The sequence below is a fragment of the Acanthisitta chloris genome, unplaced genomic scaffold, assembly GCF_000695815.1.
Source record: "Acanthisitta chloris isolate BGI_N310 unplaced genomic scaffold, ASM69581v1 scaffold24694, whole genome shotgun sequence".
Classification (NCBI taxonomy): Eukaryota; Metazoa; Chordata; class Aves; order Passeriformes; family Acanthisittidae; genus Acanthisitta; species Acanthisitta chloris.
In genome coordinates this window covers 1-26,134 of record NW_008671408.1, presented here as the reverse complement: position 1 = coordinate 26,134, position 26,134 = coordinate 1, and the positions used below count along the sequence as shown (strand labels likewise).

The 26,134-nt window shown below is 37.2% G+C and overlaps 1 protein-coding gene across 1 annotated transcript in view; it reads right to left on the bottom strand.

Moving 5' to 3' along the window:
- Positions 1-26,043, bottom strand: part of ELP4 (elongator acetyltransferase complex subunit 4) — a gene marked incomplete at its 5' end in the record, with an annotated part of 93,120 nt that extends 67,077 nt beyond the window's left edge. The window contains 5 exons of the mRNA XM_009074090.1: positions 11,361-11,546; positions 15,337-15,339; positions 15,412-15,496; positions 20,965-21,104; positions 25,912-26,043. Coding sequence (XP_009072338.1) covers positions 11,361-11,546; positions 15,337-15,339; positions 15,412-15,496; positions 20,965-21,104; positions 25,912-26,043 — 546 coding nt within the window. The remainder of the gene's footprint in view (positions 1-11,360; positions 11,547-15,336; positions 15,340-15,411; positions 15,497-20,964; positions 21,105-25,911) is intronic.
- Between the last annotated feature and the right edge of the window lie 91 nt (positions 26,044-26,134).

Below are 26,134 nucleotides of genomic sequence, written 5' to 3'. Positions count from 1 at the left end.
GGCAGCTGGAAGAGGTATTGTTTTAAATTACACTAAAATGGAAAAAAAAACCCACCCCAACAAACCCAACCCAGTCCTGGAAAGTTTTCAGTCTTGGTAGATGTACTGCAGTTTTTCTAAATTAGTTAGTTCAGCCAAAATATAATTATTCTAACAACATGGTAGCAACCCTGTTGTGCAGGCTGTGCTGGGCATCCATTCTATATCTTACTTTGTGCTACTGTTTGAGACAGACATTTGCTTTAAGTGCAGACTTGCAATATTTGGGCTCACCCAAAGTGTACTTGCAAATCATGTCAAGAAACCCCACAGAGCTAGTTGGGTATGTCAATGGGAACTATACATGTGCTCCACTAGCTTTTGGGAAGGGCAATTATGGAAAAAGATTGCTTTGTCCTACTAATTTCTTTTCAGAATGTACAGAGCTTTGAGTAATTATTTGCGCGTGTTTAAAAATACTTATTTTACAAACAAAGCAGTTCAAAAATGCATCATCATCTTCTGTGTCTGAGCATAAAGCTTGGTATTCTACCCACACAAATATATGCACAGTCTGGATGCTCAAACTTCCCTGTGGAAATTAATATTGTGTGTTTCTACTGGATTGAGTTCTTAATGTACCACAATTTTATCATTACTACTATTAATCAAATCAATCTTGGTTCATCTGGATTCCATATTAGGGAAAAAATCTGTCTTTTCTCCTCTGCTCTAATTTCTAAGTTCTCCTTGGATTTTCCTGTCAAAATATTTCTAACACCCAGACATATGTGTCCTCTCCTTTTTGCTTTGCCAGTTTCTAATGAAATTAAAAACCTCACCCAGTTTATGTAATAAAAATACAAATACTTACTCAGCCCTTGCACTGCATAAGTAAAGAAAAATCAAAGAATGGAAAATGATCTTAGAACAGCTTCAACCTTTTACATGCTACATGTGAACAATCTTGAATTTAAAAGGAAAATAAGAGACTTGTGTTAAGATCTACCATGAGCTCCAATTAGCAACTGTATAAATACATTAAACTCTTGAATCTCATGGGCTTCTTGCATAGATTTACATTTGTAACCTGAGCAATACATTAACATAATTTTAGTAGTGACTTATATATTGAATTGAAAATAAGGTATTTTATGACACTAGACCTCTGTTTTGGTAAAGGACTACATTTGGCTTCTGTATCTTTACATTCTGGGGAATCTAATCCCATCACTGACTTAATTTGAAACCATTTTTTAATTAAGAGTTAATACACTGAATCCTACATGAGCTTCATTACCTAAACCACCAAGAAATACTGTGAATATTGGGACAAAGCCACTGATTACTCAGTGAGCTGCAAATATTCTGCACAACAGCACAGTGTTCAAAGGTGAATTCAGATACTCCCCCCAAGTCTAGGAAAAATAGCAACTGGAGAAAACAACTTGTGTTGTTACCAACAGGTGAACCCAGAAATCCTGACATTTCATTTGGAAAAATCTCAGTACTAAAAAGTAAGGAATTTCATGCTAAGAAATATGAACCTGAGGAAATTTAAAGCAAGTTTTGGTGTGTGACGTTTCAAAAAAAAGCTCAATTTTTTTTTTTTTTTTTTGTTTAAATTTCTGTTCCATTCTGCCATAAAGCTAAGTAAGCTGAGAACCATCACACAGCACACTGGGCTATAACAAAACAGTGGTTGGATAGATGAAATAATTCTTGACACTTCTTGAGAGATTATCACACAATGATTTGGTAATGACTTCACAATACACAAATATTTACCACTTGTCATTACTACTTAATCTCCAAAGGATGTTAAATTGAAAAGATAATTTATTAGGAAACATAGCTTAAATATTTATCACAATTAGCTAATAGTTGCTGCTCAGAAAAATCAGAATTGCATTTTATTTTGGCAACAGAAGTTAAGTATTGGGTTCTCACACTGGTTTGAGAGAGATACAGTTTGTGTCCTTTTTGATTATTCACAAATCCCCAGAAGAAAAGATTAATAACTGCTCTGACATAAAGTGTTAATCAGTAATTAATAAAGACTGCAAACTATAAAATTCTATATATTTTTTTCTGACAAGGTGATTAACACTGTTTTCAGTCCTCACACACAGCAAATCTACTAACTGAACGTGGAATTTTGCCTCTGAAATGAATGTACACTCAGACCATGAGAATATAAGATGACCAAGAGGAATTTAACAAATTCTGGTGTGTAGAAATTTGTATCAATATCATAAGAAAACTGAACACCAGTGCAATGTCTTTGCTGGAAGATAGGTATCCTACAAACCACACTGTCTTCAGTGGTGAGAAATCCATATTTAAGGATTCTGACTGATTAGGAATCTTCTTTTACCTTAGAAGAATCTTACTGACTGTAATAGAACTTATGGAAAAGTGTTGCATTGATTTCAGTTGACTTGTTCATATGAGCATTGTATTATATTAGCTAATTTCAAGCACTGAGTAGTATCTTTGACTATAGGAGAAGAAGCAAAGACCTGAGCAAGTATTTAGATGCAACACACCTGTAAAAATGGGAAGAGAGTAACAAAGCATCTGCTGGTCAATATATTACACAACATATTAATTCCAGATTTTGGTTATTCTCCTAAAGTTGCTTTTAATAACCTTTGTCCTGATAGTCTACAGGAACTCAAGAGTCTTTCAACTGGGAAACTAGCTAGAATTAGTAATTTTGTTAAGAACTCAAACCATTTCAACCATGGTTTCCTTATCTCACATCTAACACTCTGTCTCTGCAACGTTTCTGCATATTATCATACAAAATATCAGGTGAAGGTGGATGACACAGTTTCCAACTGAACTTGATAAATTTGCAGGAAAAACAATCAGCCAGGAAATAAAAACTAAGCATCACACACTAAAAAACCCCACATAAATCTTTGCATCTTCACTGAAGATGGACTTGTGTATTACTTGAGCTATAAAAGCATCTAACACCAGCAAACCTTGGTACCTTACAAAATAAAAAGTGTGTCTGTTTTGCCATGGAAGGGAAGACCTAAAGGCCAAGAGCAAAATAAGAGATGACTCCATAGAGAGAAAATAAGCAAGTCAATAACAGTTGCTGCTGTGGCCTAAAAAGAAATATAAATGAACAAAGACTTTTAGTTGAAATCAAACTTTCCATTTGTTGATCTCCAAGTGCTTCACAAAAGACAGGCAAGTGCTGCATTCCTCATTTACAAGTCAGTAAGAAGCACAAAGATGTCATGTGAGTTGCCCAAAGCCACAAGCCAGTCAAGAGTGAGCTGGGATCCCAACTCAGCCTTTTGCTGAAGCCTCATCTCCCCCCTCTATCCAAGGCTTGCTTTAGGAGGCTGAACCTATGCCTTTGGGGCAGCAGGAAAATATCTGGTGGTGTCCTGAAGAGGGTGTGGGAGTTGAAGCCCAGAAAGCTGGGTGCTGGAAATCCTGTTATCATCTGGCTGAAAGAGGTGACAGATGCCCAGCGTATTAAAGGGTGACACTTTTGGAGCTGAATCCCTGTCCAGTGCTTTTCTCTTTTATTTTCTTAGCATTCAGTGGCTGAAAGCACAGGCTGCAGGTGACTAAGAATGGTTCTGAGGTGTGAGGCACTTGCATGAGTCCTGCTACTCTGAGTAGATTAAATAAATCTAATCAAGCCCTTCCCCAGTGAAGGGCAAGTGGCTGGGAAGAAATCAGTACAAGATCTGGCTGAGATGAGCCCAGCACCTCCCTTGAATACTATCTGGCTCTTATTAATGAGTTGCCTCACTGTTATAAAAGCAGCTATATGGAAATCTGTAGGTTATTACTTGCCTTTAATAAGGGCAAAAATGAACTGACCTTTTGAGCAGATTTCTCTAGAAAATTAAACATCAAATATGCAACGCTACAAATTGGTCATAGTGAGGTATAAAACAGAGGTGCAAAAGTGGCCTGAAAGAATGAGAGTCACATACCAAAAAAGCCACAACAAAATTGCTGAAATGATGTATTTGAGACCAACAGGCTTAACTAAAATACTATGACTCCACTGGGAATTATTCATTGTAAGAAAAAGTTTCAGGAGTTCCTTCTGTTGCCATTTTGCCTGAAAACCCAATGTCATTGCAGTTTGTTTCCCAATTCAGAAAGACTAACTCTTGCTGCAACTTTAATTCTTCAAACAGTGAACAGCATTTTATTCCCAGCTGACCAAAAAAAACTCCGCTTATTATTTCAGTTACTAGTACGTAAATACCAAGAAGAACATCTAACTGATGTTGGTAATCAAGAGGCAAGATTCTGAAGTAGAAAATCATTAAAAAAACTAATCTCTTATCCAGTATAAAATTACAGGCTGTCATCAGGAGCAGGCTGGCAAGGCTAGGGCCAGATGGGAAACTGGCTGGGCAATAAGAAGAGGTAGGGTGGAAATGATGGGTAGGCTGGAAGCGATGGGAACCCAAGGAAAGACATGACTGCTCCCTCTGCTGGCAAGGTCCTCACCTGCTTTAATTTTTAACTAATGAGTAGGCATTTCTTTAATTATTTAGGCTCCAGCCAATAAATAATGCAGAATGTTCCTTCCTCAGTCTGTTGCTGTGTGTTTGCACATTTTTGAACTTATGGTGCCCTATTTCACTAGAATAATTTGCCATAGAATGAAGGCTCAGATGGATTTCTAATGGTAGAGTTAGTGGCTTTGAATTTTAATTGTTCATAAAGTGAAAAGCAAGATTAAGCTATTTAACCTTCAAAATATTATACTTTACAATGTAAACTCCCTGCATATTTAATTTACGTGTCTCATAAAATCACAACAAATTGCTCATCATATCCTCCTATAACAAGAGGCAGCAGTAAGATACTATAAAATTAAACATTCTGCAACACTAAACATACTAAACGACACATCACACCAAAAAAAAGGTATCACTCTCCCACGACTAAAATCCATGACCGATGAATTCGCCGACCACGTTTGTACGAAAACTTCATTAAAAGATGAAGATAAGCAATTCATGACTTGATTTGTGATAGAAATTAATAGCTGCGGTAAGAACATTTAGAAAAAAATCTGTTCTAGGATTTTGGCCTACAACCAGAAGCTCCCAGAACAGGAGGGATCAGCTTTTTTTGCCCACTGTTCTCATCTGAATCCTGGCTGAAAAGCTACTCCAGCTCCCAGCTTTCCAGAAGGCTCCATCCCAGGAATCCTCGCCTGCCATTTGGTTTGCTGATTTTAATCTCACAGGACTTTCTTACAGTGGCTCCACTATGCTGAACTGGCACTTGCTCCTAGAAGTGAGTTATTATTAAACTTGTAGGTCAATTGTGGCACTAACAACTCTTTGGAAGCTTTCAGCCACGGTGTACAATTTGCTGGTCTAATTAAATATTAATTCTAAGTGTTACATTCTGTGGCTAAGAGCTTTTATTTTCCATCATCAGTCTGGAAGAGAAAGAGGTTACAAGGCTAATTTAATCTTTTTTTTTTTTTTTTTTTTTTCATCCCCTAGCATTAAAGCTTAACTACACAGGCACAAAAACATCATTAAAGATGCAGTATTCCTTTTTATTATGATTATCTTGTAATTAATAGAGAAGGTCTAAACAAAAAGAGGTAAAATTGGATTTGGAAATTTCAGGGCTTTTAAACAACACCAAAAGTTCACGTCGAAACGTTTCTAAGCACACAGTACACAGAAATTCAATATTTGGCTCGGTGATAATTGTTTAAGATGGGAAATACATATGCAAGAATTTAAATATGAACTAGTTATCCACAAAATTATTGTGCTTTGTTCTGAAACACGACAGATAAACCTTACATCTAATGCTAGATTCACAGGGCTTTTTTTATTTTTTTCTCCCTAAGAACATGTACTTCTACTTAAGGAAAGAAAAGTATTCCTTCAGTAAAAACAACACCACCTTCCATTTTCTAAAAGAATTACTTGCTGAAAGCAGATAACTTCTTTGTCCTGCATGATTTAAAGTCACTCTTCTAATCTTTACTTCTCGGTGTCCAAATGGGCTCAATACAGGAGCCTCTTCCCTTCTGCTTCCATAACAGTTGTGTCCATGTCTGGACACTGGGCATTATATTAACTACTTAGTCCAGTAGCCAAAAGATTCCATATGCTTGAACAGATGACTATCTCCATACTGTGATGGGATATTTAACTGTTTAGGTCTAACACTGAAGTTCAAAGATTGAGTTCTAAATATTGCCTCCTTTTTTGGAAAGTTTTCCTAGGTATATTTTTAGTTTCTAAGACAGAAAATGTAAAATAAAATTGCATAGACTCAATTAACATATGCACTTGGGAAAAGTGATTTTTGTTTTTAAAAAATTAAAGATAGTGTGTGGCTGGGATGGGATAAGGATGTCTCCAGTGTCCTTCTGAAAAGTAAAAGATACTGAAATGAGAAAGCTGCTCTAGGCATGGACTTTAACACACAGTGTGACTGTTCATCACAATTATTGCAGCTAAAAGATAACTAACATGTGGATAGGGAAACATGGTACACTGCACTTGTTTTTGAAATGGGGAATTGTTGCCACACCAGAAGTGACAGCACTAGAACACAGTCTGTGGGCAGCCATAAACCTGTTTTATGAAACAATATTTCTATTTCTTCTACAACTTTATTAGCAAATACTGTCAACAACCAGAGAAATTAAAACAAAATTCTTACTGTCCCACAATGTAACTTTTGAATAGCACTCTGAGCTTCCTGCTCAGTCAGAATTTTAAAGATGCTTTTATGAATGTCTAAAAACCAGAATATTCATATCTGAAAACTATGTGGATAACCCAAGAATACCTGTCATAACCTTAGGACTCTCAGTACTTATTTGCACAGTTGTTAAACTGTATTTCCCACACACAACAAAAAGCAACATGCACCATTAAAAAGCAAGAAAAAAAAATCCCAATATAGAAAAATATTAAGACCATTTCATCTTCACAGTTTCTATTTCACAGGCAGCTTGGAAAGCTTCCCTAATCATGATTTAGAAACCACGTGCCATTTGATCTCAACACAAATCTCTGTGCAGAGGTTTCCTCACCAAACACATTGGAAGGTTATTCAGCATTTTACACGCGTGAACTCTCAGAAGTTAGAGCTCTAGGGTAGGTGATCACTCTCAGCTCGTCACAGGAATCAAGATTTCAAACTGTGAGAAAGTCTCAGCTATAGGAGCTCCCAGTTTATAATCCTACAGCAGCAATGGATTGGAAACACTCCATTGCCTGACTTCGAGTTTAGCTGCTAAATTACTCAGGACCAACACAAGAGGCTCTGGATGTGAAATTTTTTCTACACTGAAACATCCAGTACCTTAGGCACTCGAGGGAATGCAAAACATCAAAACATTAATATTGTAGGAAATTAATTTTTTACCGTTCTGGATGAAATAATGACAATACCTTGCTGAACAGAACTCCAGACTCTGAGGACAGGGTGTGCAGCAAGAGTTATTCAGACTGACTCTTCGTTAGTCACTTCATTTCCCTTGGCACATGCTGACTAATATGGTTGTTAGTCCTTACCAGTAACACAGCTCCAAAAAGAAAGGAAGGATTTAACAAGTGCTGTGCTTTCCCCCAGTGAAAATAACCCACCAAAAAAAAAAATTCCTGAAGCAATACAAAATTGGCAGGAACAGGAACAGACTATCTTAAGAGAAAGATGTGTTTGGATCTACCAATAATTTCTACTAAAGGCAAAACAACAGGAAAATATTTTCAATTCTCATTAAGGCTTTTGCAGCATAAACTAGTGATATTAAAGTCTTTCAAGTCATATGACAACACAGTCATTTGTTTTCTCAACTTAGGTATTAAAACACAGATTAACAACACACAGAAGGATCCTTATTTGCTTTTACAATACTCCTTAAATTTGGAAATTGTAAGGACAAATCCAATCCTTTTCTGATCTGCCCTCCCGGATCAATGCTAGATTTTAAAAGTGAAAGCAATTTTCCCTTTTCAAATGGCACAATGCATTTTCCTGAAGCAGCAGAAAGACTTGAAAAATAACCTTCCATCAACTCTTTTAATCATACTTGTAAGTAGCTCAATATTTATTACCTGACAGACAGTGTAAGATCAGAGTATGTTCAATCGGTAGAAAATATCAATCAAGTAAAACTTGTCACATATCATCTGAATAAAATTCATAATTGGATAAGGTTTTTTGTGCCATTTCCTTGAAATCCTCTTCCAGAATAATGTATTTCTACTTTCGGGGTTAAAAAAAAAAAGAAATTTTTTTCTTCATGCACTGTTCACACTAGAAGTTTCATCAATAAAACACAAAGAATCTTAGAGCTTTAGTGGACTACAATTCCTTGAGATTGCTCTGAAAAAGCTCTGCACACAACCAGATTTTTTTTGCTTGTTTTTTTTTGCAAATTTGTGTCTTTTATCCAAATATATCCTTACAGAAGGCTCTGAGGACATTGAGTGTCCCATCGAAGCATGAGCATCACCTTTGGATAAATGCAATTCAAACTTCTCAAATCCAAGACAAAGAATTGTTGGAATAATGAAAGGGCCACATGAGTGGATGTGTATCACAGAGGGAAAAACATCAAGAACAAAATCACTGCCTACTGTTCAGTAGCACCAAAGAGTCAAACCAGGCACTAGAAGGTAGGAAAAGTGAACAAACAATAACATTACTGTATTATGTTACAGTAACAGGGATAAAGTGACTGTCTAAAAACAGATTCAGGAGGAACACGAGGAAAATTACAAACCAGAAGACAGAAAATGTAAAATAGGGAGCATCATTTTAATGTCTCAGCAGCCAAGAACAAAGACAGAAGACATGAAAAGTAAAGGCAAAATTCAAGTTTCTGCAAAAGAAAGAAACTGGGTAGATTGAATTTGTGGAGCTCCTTGTCACAGTACAACATGCAAAGTATTTGGCAAAATACCTAAAAGAAAACAATCCCAAATTATATAAATATACATATATATGTATATATACATATACATATATCTGTGTGTGTGTGCATTACTCAAAAACTACATATAAAAACCAGAACTAGTCAGGGTTGAAAAGACACTCTCCTTGCTGAAAATCAGCACCAACCAATTGTGAGTTTTATTTCTTCTTCCCTGGAGGAACTAGCACTGGGAGCAGAGACAAGATGTGTTATGAGTGACCACTAAAAAATCTAGTTTTTCACAACAAAGCAGGTAAAAATGACACTAGTTTTCTGTATATGCCACATTTGTTTGATTAAAATGTGATTTTGAACTTCTATGTCCTGCATGGAAATTATTAGTGTGAAGAATTTCCTTGTAGACTATCCAATTAATCCAGTTAGGAGGCAAAAGACAACATAGGAAATACAGAAACAATAGTTTAGGGAGTAAAAAAAGAATGTGAAATTTACTATATCTTCAGAAAAGTGTGTATTTTCTATGCCTTCTGCCTTTCAGCTCCAACAGAGAAAGCAGAGCTAGAACTTATTCCGATTGAATTAAATACATATACGGAAATGGGGGGGGAAAAAAAATAAAAATCCCTTTCTCTTGTTCTCTTGGAAAGAAAAGATATTTTCTTGATCTTTTTTTTTTTTTTTTAATCCAGCAAGAAACCTCAGCAACAGAATGGTGAGGAGCTGGGCTGTGAGAATGTGAGCAGCTGCTGTTATTATAACTAGAGGTCTGTCTCGGGCTCGAGCCCGAGGGACCACATGTTCTGCTGTCCTCTCATCTCGCCATCCTCACCAATTAACTATTAGCATGGAGGGCTGTACACATGCTCTCAGGGGCTCTTTAACAGGCTTCTTGGAGAGTGCAACAACTACACAGCAGGGCTCTGGGAACTGAGTAATGTGGGCTATAAGGAACCCTCAGCAGCTTTGCTCCTCCTAATGACAGTTTGCTCCACAGTGCAGTCCACATGAGTTTTGACAATCCCCCCCCCCCCAAAAATGAAAACAAATTAATGCTCTTGTTTGTTTTAGGTTTCTAATTAAAGGTTCTGTAAATAACGTTCCTCTTTTTGGTTAATTTAGAATATTACCTCCTGTAAAACAATTTTCTTAAAATGAAAAAAATCAGCTACTTAAAAAACAAGCTGTAATTCCAATCCTAACTCCATTGGAATCGATTCACACGGAATTGACAAACACTAAACAAAAGTCAATTTCCCAGGTAAGTTTGAAGCAAACAAAAAACTTCCACCCTTCAGTTTGTTTCTTAAAGACATTTCTGGATCTCTCTAAAATATGAGCACAACTTTTATTGACATGACATATAAAGCAGAGCACAAGGAAATGAGTTGGATGTCCCAGTTATGGACAGGCAATTCCAGGGTGTAAAAAGTAGGATGGTAGTTTTACACTCCTTGCATTAAATTTAAACTGCCACCTAAGACTTCAAAACAGCTAAGGAAGGAGATGGAGATATGCACTGCAGGACTCTGACTACAATGGTAAAACCAGAAAATCAAGTTTCTTTATTTCCAAGGCAGTAAGTGCATTGGTTATCTAGATAAATAACATTTGCAGGTATTCAAACAGCTTTACAAAATGCACTACATGTGAGTCATGTACCTACCTAAGATAGGATTTAATCTATTGATAAACTCATCTACTATGAAAACATTTTGCATAATATGAGGTTGTATCCAGTAGTTTTTTACTATAATCAAATCTACCTAAAATTATAGGTTCCCTGTTCACTGTGAATAATGATTTTGCTTTTGTAAGTTACATTAGCACTCACAGAACAAAAGAATATCTGCATTTTTCCTTTTGCTAAAGAAGTTTATTTTCAGAAGACACATTTAAGTCTCCACATACTTTCAGGAAAGGTTTTGCTAGCTGCTTCTGGTTTTGCAATTGGGAAAATGACTCTGGTACCATAACTGGTTTGCTCCCAGTCCCAGTACAAGGGGATACTGGAATTAGAGAGTAAACCTGTCCCCTTCAATTCCTGGCTTTGAAAACAAGATCAGATAGCATCACAATGAGCATGACAGGTGAAGAGAGTGGACTGAAAAGTCTTAAAACTCTACACAGCATTCTGAAGGCACTGGAAAAGTGCATATTAAAAATAATCCAAAGATTACTATCAGTGCTCTCTGCTTTTTTGGAAATTTGGATAGTTTCTCAAAGGGCTAAGACCCAAATATGGCATAACTGTACCTAAGATAATTTTATACTTAGGCCTTTGTAGATTTTGCAGCATGACTGTCCAACAAATATATAAAGCATAACATATAGTTAGGTTTACACTTCACTATTTGAACCAAAAGGCTTTTGAAAATATCCAAAATTGTGTTTGTTTAAACTTTGCTGCGTTTCAGAGCCAACACATCGGTTCACAAAAATCTGAAGTCAGCATTCCTACCTGGCTAAGGTGAGCTGGCACTGTGATGATGCAGGCTGACAGAGACTTTCTGAGGAGGCCACGGAGAACATAGAGGAATTTTGTCAGGCTGTGAGGATCCTGAGGAGAATCACTGCAGCCAACGTCGTCTCCCCAGAGCATGGAGCCCAGACCCTGAATCCCGATCCGCAGCACATTCTTCTGCTTCTAGTGAAATAAAAAAATCATTTGTCATTTTTTAAACATTAGGGACGATACAGTTTCTAGACTACATACCCATATTAATTGCATAGTATATGGGATCAGTTGATCTTGCACAAATTACACAAGGAATGGAATTTTTTTCACTGAGTGGATATCATGCTATGCCAGATAAGCACAAATGAAAGAAACACCAAAGATTGGCCATTGCATTTTTAACCACCTCAATGTATTCTGACACAAAATCCAATAATACTACAATACTAATAATACATGTACTAATAATATATATACTAATAATAGCAATAATAATACAATACTACATTTCATGTCCTTTCTCTCCTCCATCAGTGCCTTAAAAAACACACAAAAGTGTATTCACTCTCAGTTCTGGTCTGCTGGAAGTGCCTGAGAGGAACTGACCACATTTCCCCCTATTTTCACATTTCCTACCCTGACTGTTCTGACCATTTGTTTCAGTCTCACTTCTGCTGCCTCTAAATGGACAAGATCAGTGGTTCACCTCTCCAATGCACAAGCCTTTCACTGGCTTAGGAGTCTCTAAGCATCACCTGCTTTCAACTCCTTCTAGCACAGGAGGGAAGGTGTATCCACAGCTATGGAAAACAGTGTCTGATGGAGACATCAGCAGATTGTCTCTTAAGGACCACACCTTGCTCAAAGTCCTTGACACAAGTGTTTCTGGACCTGCTGGAGTTAGCTACTGGGTACTAGAATCTAAGCTGCTCTGACATATAAAACCTAAACAGTCTCATGTGTTACCTACCCAAGGACTTTTTGCTGGCAGAAGAGGCTAAAGATAAAGCTCCTTTTCTGAAGGGACAGATTACGAAGCCACAGTGGTAATTTGTTTATTTAGAGTAAAATGTTATCTCTTGTGATGACAAATCTCCTTTCTGCTTATTTGATGTGACCTTTCCTGGTGACCTTTGAGAAGGATTTTAGGTATATTTGCTATCAACAGCAGAGAGAGAGACAATGAGCTCCCTTGTTGGAAGACTTCCTGCAGAAGGTGCTCAAAGAAACATTTCTAGAGGTCAGCATTCATACTTAAAGGCCAGCTTGTTTTAGTTACACACACACACATGTCTATTGAAATACTAGTTTTGATAAATAAAAGCTTCCAGGCAGTTTTCATTAAAAAAAACCAAACAGTGGTTTGATAAACTGCAGATATTCATTTCCACCAGCTGCAATGAACAGCAACTTATCCAGCACAAAACATTGCACAGCTGCTCTGGAAATCCAGAGGAAAGGTTTTGACATGACAAGAGGCTACTCTTCCAAATACTTCCTATCCATATTGGGTAGACAGAGCCCGAGTTGTGAGACACAGTTAGTGCCACATGGCTCTGCACTTATCCAACTTCCATGGCTTACACAGTGAGCTGAGCTGCCAATTCTCTTCCAGCCTCTGTGAAAGCAATCTATGTTTTAACTCTGGCAGATTCTTGGGGTTTGGGCTTTGCAGGCTTTTAGGTTTAGTTAGGAAAAGTTAACTTTGTATGCTACTGTATGAAGATCAGGACAGTTGTGCAGGATAATACAACACAATCTGACCTCTCTGTGTAGTATTTGCAAGGCTTAGATGTTCAGATTTTGAAAAAAATTAGGAAAAATAGAAGTTAATCTAATATTCTTTAATTATTTCTAATTGGGCAACTCTTGATGTGCATTTATTAACCAACAGGACAAAAGTCAAGCACTTGATTGAATATACACAAGAAAAGTATTTCATCTCAATAAGGATATTGACCATACAGAAAAAGTGCTACACTACTTCAAAATCTGAGAGCAAACATACATAAATTTTACTTCTAACACTACACATAAAGCATTTTTAACTGAGAAAAGTATTTTTTCTTATGAAGAACATCCATAAGAACAACACACAGAGAGGAAACACCAGGTCAGAAGCTCTGATGGTTACATATGGGAAAGGACACAGGTCTAGAAGAACACAGGCTGGTCCTCACTCCACACTCTTCATATCTGTCTACTTATAAAGTACTTCTCAAGGCTCAGTAGATATCAAGTAGCAGAGAGGCAAATTGCTCATATATTTGGAAGTTAAAAAGATCCAACGTGTGTTCAGGGCCATAACTACACTCAGCTCTGCACATATTTTTAAGAAGTGTGTCTTATTCAAGACTTTTAGATGTACAAAATTTGGGTGTGCAAACAAAGATGATATATGGGGAAGAGAGGAATCTTAAAAGAAATTAATAGAAAACACTTCAGGAAACTATGTGCCTTACCTCCCTTGAAACAGACAGAACTATGGAAATGCTGATGGCTCTCTGGATCAACAAACTGGCCTGAAAAAGGACTTTGTTAACTTTTCAGGCTTCACCTCAGAAACTTTTATGTGTCATTTAGCAACCATATATTTGTAGATTCATCTGAGTTGAAGCTCTGGTTTTGTTTATTGATACTAGTCAGGCATTTTGAAACAATCAACAACAAGCAGAGTGATCTGTGATGTTTAGTTTTTCCCTGCTTGCAAGCAAGAAAACTCAAAATATTGGCTCTGAACAACCTCAATTTTCTTTTACATGCAAAAAAAAAAATAAAGAATATAAAAAGGACAATAAGAAATAGCAGCCTGGTCTCTTCAGAAGGAGGAGGTTTGCTGGCTGAAGGTTGGCAGGGTGTTTGTTTCACTCAGGGCTGCTCTTTGCAGCAGACAAGCTCTGGGGCTTCCTCAGGACCTGTCAGGGAACAGGAGGAGCATCCCTGGCTGGTGCTGTGCAGGAGGATGACATACATGGCTGTTGCCATGGCTACCACAGCAGTGGGGAGAGGAGCCTGTCAGGACTCCCTGCTCCAGACTGGCACTGCCACCAAAGGGAAGACAAGCTCTCCCAGAAATCTCAGCAGAGACTAAACACGGAGCACAAATAACCTCCATTTCCACACGAGTGGTCTGTGTGGGTAGTGTTCCTAAAACATACTGTTAGGCAGGAAAACATCCTTCCCAACATTATCTTCCCTACAAAAAGGATACTCAACTGGCACACAGTGTTGTATTTAATTCTTTCAGGCTCTCCAGCATCTACACTAATCGACTTCTACTGTAGTAACATTTCTATTGTACAACAATAATTATCTATCAATTAAGCATCAAGATATGTAATTGATCATTTTATTTCCCTCAGCTCCAAAGGACTGACATGTTACTGGATGTAACAAAGAATAACCCTGTTCAAAGTAGAAAAAGGCTTTCAGCCTATGTTGCTACACTGAAAATGCTTTGGATTACCCCAGTATGATTTGTGAAGGGTCCAGAGATCTTTAGAAGTCTGAGAAGCTGTTTTGATTGTTGAAACAGCATTTTTATTTCTTTACTAGTGTTTCAATGCTCACTAGATAAAGTTGCCACCATTTAATGAATAAAAAATGTCACTCCTTTCCAGTTAAAGCAGCACTGAAATAACCTGAGAGTTTAAGAATAAATGTTCAGCCCCAAGAGTCTTGAGAACATTATTGCCAAAGCAAAGATTTGAAAAAAAAATAAAAATACTGTGTTTAACTACATTACATTTGGCAATCCACTCATTAGCTAATTGCACAGAACTGATCCTGTTTTACAGTTCTTTCTCACATGGTCTGTGTATCTGTAATGGAGAAAAATCTCCAAAACCACATTAAAATATGAACAACACTATTTATTTTGCTTTCCTTTAGCAGTGCTTAGAAACAGTTCCTTGTTAATGTGCCCAAGACCTTCTTGTGTCACTCTTGAAAACCCAGATAACATAAGTTATAACAAGACCTTCTTGTGTCACTCTTGAAAATCCAGAAAACATAAATTATAGGATTATATAAAGTGTATGAAGGTTTTTGGTACCTGGGGATCAGAGCCATCAAACCCTTCCTGGGAGATGATCCTCTGGATGGACCGAAGCAGCCTCATGTAAGCAGAGTTCATATTACTGTTGGCAAGAAGAAATAGCTTAGTAAGACATTTTAATACTCTCCTATATGTCTCTAACAGCTGTATAAAAAAAACAAACATAAGCAGATGCAGCTTTCAGTGCAAGTGTCACATAGAAAAAAAAAAAAAGTGCCAGAGAAGCAAAACCCCCAAAACTCTCTGAATAAACTTGACACTATAAGCAGTTGTGATTGCTCCATGTTAACTAGTTCAGTGCTCAGACATTTAGTGAAAGCTAAAATCTCTAGGGATTAAGATAACTTAATTATGTCAGGCTCACTTACATCTAGAAGATTAATGATTTAACGTATCAACTTAAAGTTGAAACCATTTACAGCACAGGACTAATCTTCTGTCACTGCCAAAGATCTACCCAGTTGTTATCCCAAGTATACCTAAACAAGGCCCTGATGAAGTGTTGACTTCCTAGGAATGAAAACTTTCACACATTTTCACAATTAAGAAGTTCATGTAGTTAATTTATTTTTTTAAATTTGTGCTTCCTTACAGGGTTATTACTGCTTTATTTGCACCACAGCAAAATTGTAAAGGACATTTTATGTATTATTTAGAAAACCTAAAATTAAAACAAACAAACAAAAGCAAACTGGATTTGAGCAGAGTTAAAACAAAAAGAAAGTTCATCAAATCATCTCATCGAAGCCTTAGAAGTTTCAGTTCCTCCACGTCCAAACACTTCTACCTCTTGCTAAAATATTAATGGTTTGCTTGAATTTGAACCATGTTATGTAAAAAAGAACATGAAAAATGTTGTGGAAACACCATTCATAGAATCAAGTTGCATTACCCCTCTGGCAATGTTTGCCACAATATTTAAGGAAGGAAATAAGATTTTTCTAATTTCTAGTCTTTTTTTTTTTTTTTTTTTTTTTTTTGGGCTTTGTTACTAAACAGCATTTAATTCTGATAATGAGTTTAAACAATTCCTTCTTTACTTATTTTTTTGCTTAGCAATTTAGTAATGGATAAAGCAGGAGCTGGCAAGAAGGTATCCTGGTTACAACAAAGCCTCTGACTTCTCTGTTGATAGTTTCCAAGCAGTTAACAAAGGTTAGGTTATCAAGGGTATGACAAATAGCCTTATTATGTATGAGGAGACCCCATTAGGCAAGGCAGCCAAACCTGGTTTATCTAAATTTATTGGTAAATCTAGACTCTAGATAAATTTATTCTTTTTCAAAAGCACAGACATTCTTCAGGTAAAACTTAGGAGTGTTGCTGAAAAGCTGCAGCTTAGTTGTTTTCGTTCCCTTGATTATCAAACCTTCTCTTTTGTAACTGCAACTGAAGAATGAGAATAGAAGGACAGAAAACGAGTCTTGTCTGTGATGCAGAGAGTTAGCACAGAGGAGATTTCTGCCTTCCTGTTAAGTCCAAGCTCCAGCAATGCAGCCAAAAGGACACCAGAATATCCTAGCAACAACAGCCAGGAAACAGTTGCTGTCAGCCACACAACCCTGTTAACCTGGTCCCAGCATTAGCACCAGGACAGAACTGCCCTTCCCTAACATAAAAAACGAGATAAGAATGAGGAGGTTTATGTCTCCTTTTGGCACCAAACACCCAGCCCCATTTACTACTGCCTTTAGGAGAACAGGCTGCTCAATCTGTTTTCAATTAATGCTTCTCATGGGACAATGAACTTCTATCCATCTTGAGTGATTATCCAAAAAGGGACCCTGTGATCTAATTTAGCCACCAGGTAGCAGAAGTGCAGCAAGGAGAGCAAACACAGCACTCCTCCCTCCATCAAAAGATGGACACACACGTGTGCAAAAACACAGGAAAGGAAGAAAAAAAAAAAAAGACTGATCCAAACTTTAAGGTGAGCAAATGACCTTGATAACCTCCAAAGCTGATCTTTAATTGGAAAGTAAGAAATCAGTTTTCATCTAATCAGTCAATCACCTTTCCAAGTCCATAAAGAAGCCAAGTGTTTGTGTGGATAACAAGAGAGGGACATAGGTATAAATATACATGATTTCTCCAAAGGGCCAAGAGTTTCTGGGCCATACAAAGTCTCCAGATCTCTGATCCTGCAAGGGAAGCAATAACCTCACAACAGATATTGGCTACAATTACAGAGCCAGTTCACTCACTGGAGAACAGCTTGAACCAAGTGGGTTTCTTAACGTGATGCTGGAGAATTAGAAGCATGAGGATGATTTGGTCCTTTTTACAAAGAGTCCCTCTCTGGCTCCTTGTAGGCCTTTCAGATATTGAAAAGTTGCTCTGAGGTCTCCACACAACCTTCTCTTCTCCAGGCTGAACAGCCCCAACTCCCTTAGCCTGTCCTCACAGGGAGGACATCATCAGATACTATAAAGAGGCATCATCCTTCAACAGCACTAAAATTTACTTCTGGAAAACTATATACTAGGCAAAACTATTCGTTTCCACTTCCTCCTCAAACTCTGGCTCAATGACAAAAGCAAAACATTCTCAGATTTAGAGCCCCTCACAACACACCACTGATTTTGGTCTGCACTCCTACACAATTTCAGAGAAAATTTCATTCAGAAATGCCTTTATTGATACATATCTTAGAAATTATAGCCTTTAACAAGTCATGAAATATTTTGCAAACATCTCATAATATATAGAGGATTAGTATAAATTATATATAATTATAATGCAAATTATTTCAGTAATGAACTTCCTTAAAATGCCTCCTGATTTTTGTAGGAATTGTCAGCTTCCAGTATTAATAGGTTTTCTGTCAATCTTCTTTCGATAAATTGAGGGAATATCATATTTTTAGAGATTTTTCTGAACTTCAAGTCATTTTGTTAACTGTGTTGATTTCCTTTCAGGCTTTCAGTACTTTTTTTGAGGTATCATCAGCCTAACAGATTGCAAAGACTTTGCAATGCTACATAGGTAATTAGCATTAGGTGATCAGGTGTTTTTTTGGCTATGCATCTAAGTTTCTTTAATGAAATCATCCTGAGCTTTTCCCCTTCCTTGAGAAAAGAATGCTTCCTTCAGAATGTCATCACCATATTTGTAAAAAACTACAGTACAATCTGCTGGGCTGCTGCAAAAGCCTTAAGTTTTTGAGAGCAGTGAAGTAACTGGTGACATTCATATTTAGTATTGGATTTAACACATCCTGACTAATGTCTATTAAAGAATAACAAAGACAGGGATGAAAAGGACCTCAACAGGTCTGACAGATATTTACCTAACTTGTCCTTAGAAATTTTCAGTGATGGAGATTCTGCAATACTCCCAACCCATGTCTGAAAAGCAACTTCTTGTGTTAATCATTGGAAAAAACATCTTGTCTGCAGCCTGCATTTCTCCCACTACAGTTTACAGTAGCCCACAACTGCAGAAAACAGTTATACCCTCTGTATGTCAGTTTTTAATGTGCTGCAGAACACTGCTCTGATTTCTCCATGAACTTCCATCCTCCTCTCTTAAGCTTTATTACAGAGGCTGCAATTCTGAAAAGTATTTCTTCCCACCTTGTCTTAACACTGATCTAGTGCAATCTTTTTAATACAGGGAATCCCAAACCAGCAGTGTTTGCAGTCAGGGAAGACAACAATCAGTTAGAAGATGACTGATTTCCTATAAATCAGGAAGGAGATGCAGACAACTCTTGGTTCCCACAGATTTCTAAGAGTTCACTATTCTCAGTGTTCTTTATTCCTCCCCATTCCTTACCACATGGTCTTGATGCTTGGAGTGGTGATTGTCTGTTACTCTGGCCTCTGCCTTTACTCCCAACACTATAATTCTTCTTCACCTGATCTAGTGAGGAGGTGTCCCTGCCCAGGGCAGGGGTTGGGACTAGATGATCTGTAAGGTCCACAACAACCCTTAAATTGTGATTCTTGAAGGACACCCATGTTGAGGGTGCAGGGAGAGGAAAAGGAGATTATCCTTATTTGATCACGTTCCTCACCTCTGTGCTCTACCAATTTGCCAAGTAAATTAAATAAATCTAACCTCTCTGTTAGATTAAAACTAAAAATAAGAATAGAATTTATGCAGTAAGAAAGATGAACTTTTCTCAGGCTAGCACACAAGGAAAGTCTCAGCATTAAAGAAAGCTTACAAAATCAAAAGCATAAAAGTTTAAGTCCATTTCCTATACTATGATTTAATATGATTTTAATGTAAAATGAACAAATACTTAACAGCCACATAGTTAGTGGAATAAATCCAAGGCACAAGACATTCTAGTTAGCTAAAGACAGAAAGGAGATAAATTGCTCAATGATAACATCAACACTTACAACCTGTCAGATATTCTTATGTCTATCCTCTATTGCTCTGCTGCTAAAAAATAGTAATTATACATAATATATAAACAAAGCTGGTTCAAATATTTACTACAGAGAGAATAAAACTGAAGTTCTCTGCTTTCTCCTAAAAGCGTTCTTTCCTTTTTTTTTTTTACACCATCACAAGCATTTACTTTACAAAGCAGTGACATTTGATCATGTAACACAGAAACACATCACGAAAGAGTCTTGGCTTTTGCTTTCCCACAGCTCTGAGAAAGGAGCTTCACACTGCACTCCTTTCATCAATCTGACTTTGTATATTTGAGGGTCCTGTAATGAAAATCAAGCACAGAGAAGCAAACTACCACTTCCAGGAGTTGGCCCTGTACACTGGGATCTATAAAACTAGGTAGTATAGAAATTAAGTGACTGGGCTGGGCAAAAAAAATTGCAAGCCCATCCTTGATGCTTGACTTGACTTGAAATGCCTCCAAGAAAGATACAATGGACACGAGTCTACAGGCTAATATGAGACTGTGCTACTGTCACTCATTTTCTCTTGTCTTCCTTTAATTCACTACTGATAGACATAAACATAATAAGTTATTCATTCAGAGAAGAGTTTGACCAGGAAATGTTTTGTAAGAGATAATTAGCAATTGTAATTTTATTCACAGTATTTTGTATTTTCCTTAGGTGAAGCTGTAGGATGCAAGAAGTAAAAGCACATAATAAACTAATCTGACATAGCATTCTAAGCTATGTAGGTCAAGGATGGCCTGTCTTCTTAGCCCTAAAACTGTGGAGATATCTCCCCAAGACTGATAGCTACCTGGCACACACAGCTCTGGAAGCTGATGGGGCATGGTGCTCAGACAGAGACACACAGTTTTCCCCAGTCTCCACACTCAGCTGTCAGTAGGGCTAGGCTGAACATGCAGCTGTGTCCTAGGCTGTCCTAGTACTGTCTGCATTAATTGTCACTGCCAACTTGCTTCCTCCCACAGCTGAGGAGTCAGTACCCTGAGCTGTCTCTGTGCCACAGCAGCTTTGCTGCCAGTCAGGCCATGCACAGCTGAACTGCTGCTGAGCCATGTGTGGCTGCAAGATTTTTTCCACAGCAAGTGTAGATGCAAAAACAGCCTTTACAACCAATATGCAGACACAGCCTAAACACACAACAGAAGCATGTGGCATTACAACTCACCATGGTTTCATTGTGGGCTGAGAAGATAATTCTTCAGGAGGATAAAAACTGTGCCATTTTATGGACTGTGTCAGTTCTGGAGACATTGTTTTAGAAATATCATAATAGTGGCCAAACTTGGTAGATGTTGTTGGGCTGGTCTGTGGAAACAACAGTACTGACATCAATAACATGCTACATCATCTGTCAAAAGGAAACAATTAACTAGCAATACACTTGAAAGAAACCTCTGTGGTTTTTTCCATTCAGCTTAAGTAGATCTGCAATTAGAAAAAGAAATAATATTTACTGCTGAGTTTTCTGTCCCCCTGTTGGCATTCTTGAATGAGAATTTTTCACACAGAATTCAACCCTTACCAGCATCACCAAAGTGCAGAGAGATACTTCAAAGAATGTATTTTGGTATGTGTCCTAGGCATATGATGACCAATTTCAAAAGATCTATGAAATGTTTAGACCACCACATGTTCCACCTCACTCATTTGTCAGTCTCTGGGCAATCTATGGCACTAGAGAAAGAATTTCTCCTGATTTGAAAATGTTTCTCTTTATTTATGATCACTAAAAAACCCCAAACCATTGCATTTTCATATAGCTGATTTTAACAGAAAAATAGGAAATAGCTAAAACCCACTTTGAATGTATTGAAATTTAAATAAATAGCAGGTTGAGCACTACATCCAATAACTAAAATTTACCATAATGAAGACACATTTTCCTCAGCTCTCAATTTTGGGTAAATGAAACATCATAAACCCTCCAAATTTAACATAGACCTGGGCAGGAATTGCACATTTTGCTAGTCCCCAGAGGAAATGAATGCCTAGGTTTGTTCCACATGAATGGAGTTCAGCATGGAACCTGCAACATTATTTGAGCTACACATATGAAGTTAAAAACCCTCTAGATTGCTATAAAATGCTATATTCAAGTAGCTGTCTGCTATAGGAACTGAACAGTTTGGATTGGTAGGTAAAATAAAATTCTATTTGGTTTATTGGGATTACTGTTGAAAAGTGAGCAGAAATATCCCCATTCACTTCAAAAGTTTCTCAGTAGGTTCTGTAACAGAGCATTCTACAAAAGGATTTTTCTTATACATGTTATGTGCTATCTGGAAGTTGAGCAGGGCTGTGTATGTATGCAATGGAACTTCTTGGGACCAACTTCTTGGGACCAACTTCTTGGGACCAACTTCTTGGACTTCTTTTCTTGGGACCAACTTCTTGGGACCAACTTCTGCTCCAGTTCCACCACCTCTATTCTTGCTCTACACAGGGATGACAGTAGGTGTATATTGAATTCTAACCACAATGGGAGCCCAGTTACTTTTTGTGTGTTGAGGAACAAATTATTTGGTTCCAACTCCAATTAGAACAGAAGCTTGTGGTTCTCATAAACCTTGGTCTTGCCAATTAAATAAGTACCAAAGAATACAAAGATTACAGACCTGCCAGACATTGTATTTATATTTAGCCCTCTGAAATCAATCATACTATGCATTTCTACAATTTTCTTTCATGCTTCAGCTTACCAAAAATATATTAGACTGTAAGGATTAATTAGAAGGATTATATTTAGGGTAAATATTTTGAAACTATTTGATTAATAGACAGTAGGCCTTGTCAGTTCTCAGAGAATATAAATACTAACAATAATACTTCCTACAGAAACAATAGAACAAACTAAAGCTAAACTTACCATTGAAACAAATAGTTCTTAACTAACAGAAACACACATAAATTGCTTATGTATATCCAGTCATAAGAGACAGATCAATTTTACTCAAAAAAAAAAAGAAAGATAGAAACCACATTCTCTAAGTCAGCATTCCAATTTATCTCCTGGTACCTGATTTTTAAAGTAGGAAGCCCAAGAAAACATAACATTCTATCAACATTCAAATATTTTTATTGCAAAATGTAACTTTATTTAAAACAAGGATTCTGAAAGCAATTTAAACAGGGGCTGTTCTTTGGCCTATAATCTATTCTTTATCCGGATTACAGATCAGAATGTTTTTACTGCAATCTCTGCCAGAGCTCATCTTTTTATTGTGTACTTCCAAGCCCCCTTAATGTTTTAGAAAGGCCTTGACTAACTGAACTTTGATCTGATGTCTTCATTGAGCAAAGCTCCAGGTTGCCCATTTCAGATGCAAATCCTTACTGAGGCCCAATGGAGTTTAGTAAAGACAGCAAAAAAGAAGAAACAAGAAGTTTCCAGGATCCTCTTTGAGAATCTTGAGGCACATTGGTGTCCTTAATCCACCCTGCTGCATGGATTAAGGTAGGTGATAACCTCTCTGGATTCAAAAGAATAAGCACAGTGCCTACAAACTGGGTGGAGACTGGGATTTGGCTGTAATAAACCACCATGCAATAAAAGCTGGGTCTATGTCAGGAGCCTGTGAATAGCCCTCAATGTCCTGCATTCCCAGGCTTAGCAGGGAAGCTTGCAAAAAGCCTACCTGAATCAAGTAAGCATGAATAATCTGCCTTAGCAGAACGGCCATGGAGGGTGAGAAGCAGAGCCTTGCCATTCCTCTCCAGTTTGATCTGATAAATTTATTAGTGGATTGGAGGCTCCAGCCAGTTCTTTCCTGGGTCCCTGGTTTGCACAAGGAGAAATACACTCAATTGTCAGTGAGCAGAGTGTGCTTTTATGCTACCGTCTGCTGTTAATGTTTCTAATTGCAATACTAATGTGCTAGAAATCTCAGATTTAGGATGAAACAAGGCAGAAAATTGATTTCATGCTGTGACAGTTTATATATTGCCCCAAGAACATAAGCAGTTCATTCAAAAAAAAAAAAAAAAAGAGAAAGGAAGAAAAAACCACACTGTCTTGCACTGCAAAATAGGCTCTGTGGATGCCCAAAAGTTTCACTGAAACTAAGCTCTGATATAGATGTAAGCAACAAACTGGCAAAGGCACATCCAGCACATTTCTCATACTTCTTCTCCCTTTCCCTGGTGTACAAGGTACAGGCAATATGCAAAGAGAAACTCTGACAGCTCTAAGAGCACCAACATAAAGAATAAAAACATACAGAACATCAGAACAAAAATGAGTTACCTACCTAGTGTATGCCCTCTAACAAAGGGAATATCTGAACTATCCATCAAAATCTGTTATTACTTAGAAATAATAACTAAATTAAGCATCAAAAATACCACAAACAGCTTTTGCTCAGCATTGTTACTTCGTATACAGCCAGAGAGTGGATGGAAGAGTTTCTGCAGCCATGGTTAGAGTTCTAGCTATGCAAGGCTATTTTCTCTTTCATACCTGAAACTATCTGACAGCACTTTTTGAAAATGCACCAGTACATTAGTTCAATCAGTTTGGAAAATACACCTTGAAATTTTATCCAACTTTGGTTTTATTCAACCAAAAGAAAATGTGAAGAATAAATCACAACCAAAGTTGTTAATTAAATGACAGTACTAAGTGTACTAAAATTCAGGGGCTCCAAGGCATCCTCAGATTTTTCCTCAATGGATTAAATCCACCAATCATTTAGCACAGCACCAAAATTTTATGATAACGCATTATAAAACATGAATTTCAGACCAATTTTTCCCTAATCAGAATACCCTGAGGAATTTTAGGTATAGGAAGTTTGAGATTTAGACTTTTGTGTTTTAATTTCTTAGTAAGCTTAACACAGATATACAAATATTATGCCTCAAGTATGGAGAAAGATCAGCACCCAATTCAAAAAGGAAACACCTCACAAAAGATTGACCATTTTATCATATCTTGTAATAAATGAGGACATGTCCATTATGGATTTTAGAGCAATATTACATTAGTGGGAGAAGTGTTTAATTCTATGAAGTTAAAGAAGATGAGTAGACACCTAACTGGAGTTTTTAATGGTTGTTTTTTTTTCAATTTTGTTAGAACATCAGAACACTATTTGTTAACAACATGCAACTGTTTCCATACCAATGTGTGGGGAACTCTGCTAGATTTTAAAACAGGCAAATTATTTTGGGGATGGCTCAGAGTGGCACAGCCAGCTCCACAATAATAAAATTGATGAGATTATATGATTACCCTGGAGGCTGTTTGATTTGGCATGTCACCATATATAAGTCTTTTCTGACACAACTATACAGCCATGTCTGTCCAATTTCACAGAAAACCAAACATGCCAAGCCTTGTAAGATCATTTTGTCACATTCCAATTATGTTTTTAAGAATATGACTGAACTTACTAGGCAGGTATGACTAGATCTAAAGCAGAATTCAGAGATGTAGGCTGAGATGTATAGACAAAACAAGAGGTTTGTTGTGGATAGCCAAAACTGCTGTAATTTTGTTAAAGACTGAGTGTGCCACTGGATTAAAGAAGAAAGTCACCAGCCATGGGAGACTGATTAGCCACAAAACACTAACTGTAAACCTGACACACTGACCACTGGGCTTGTTTCTTACATTCTCCCAGCACAGTGATTAGTTTCTGGTGACAGTGAAGCTGATACAATCTCAAGTGCTTACTTTAGTTGTTATGCACATGGATAAGCAGGTCAGCAGCTTGTTTCAGCACGGTGCTTCCATTGCACAGACCTAGTAAGTAGTGCTGATTAAACCTACTTAAGTCATTTGTTTACAGCTAAATTTGGGCAAAGTTTGTAAGTGAGCACATTAGTCGAACTTCCATAAAAAGTTTCCTCATAGAAAAATCCCATGGAACTTTCATATTTTTATTTTTAAATTATTGTTGTCTTTATTAATTCTCCATTTCCTGCAAACTCTCCATTTCCCTTTCTCTCTGTATCTCTAGCAATCCAAAAATATAATGGTGTATAATGACTTACCTTTGGCAGTTCTGTAACACTCCGTTGGCAGAGTTCTGTTGTCCAGATTCTACTGAAAAGCATTTGTTTTTCATATTCATTTTGAGTGCAACAGAAAATAGTAGGAAACAGTGATTACCTCCATCTTTGGTAAATTTTGGTAGCGCCAGGCTATTTTCATAGAATCCTGAAAATCCTCAGCATGAACAGCTGCTGCTCCTTCTTCCAACTCCTTTCTGGAAGTATCATCAAGCAAAGGGGCTGGAAGTTCCTACAGGTAGAAAGCAAAAGAATGTCAGCTATCTATGGCAGGTCCCTCCCAGGTTTCAATAAAAGATTTAATAAAGGATTTGGGTCTATTT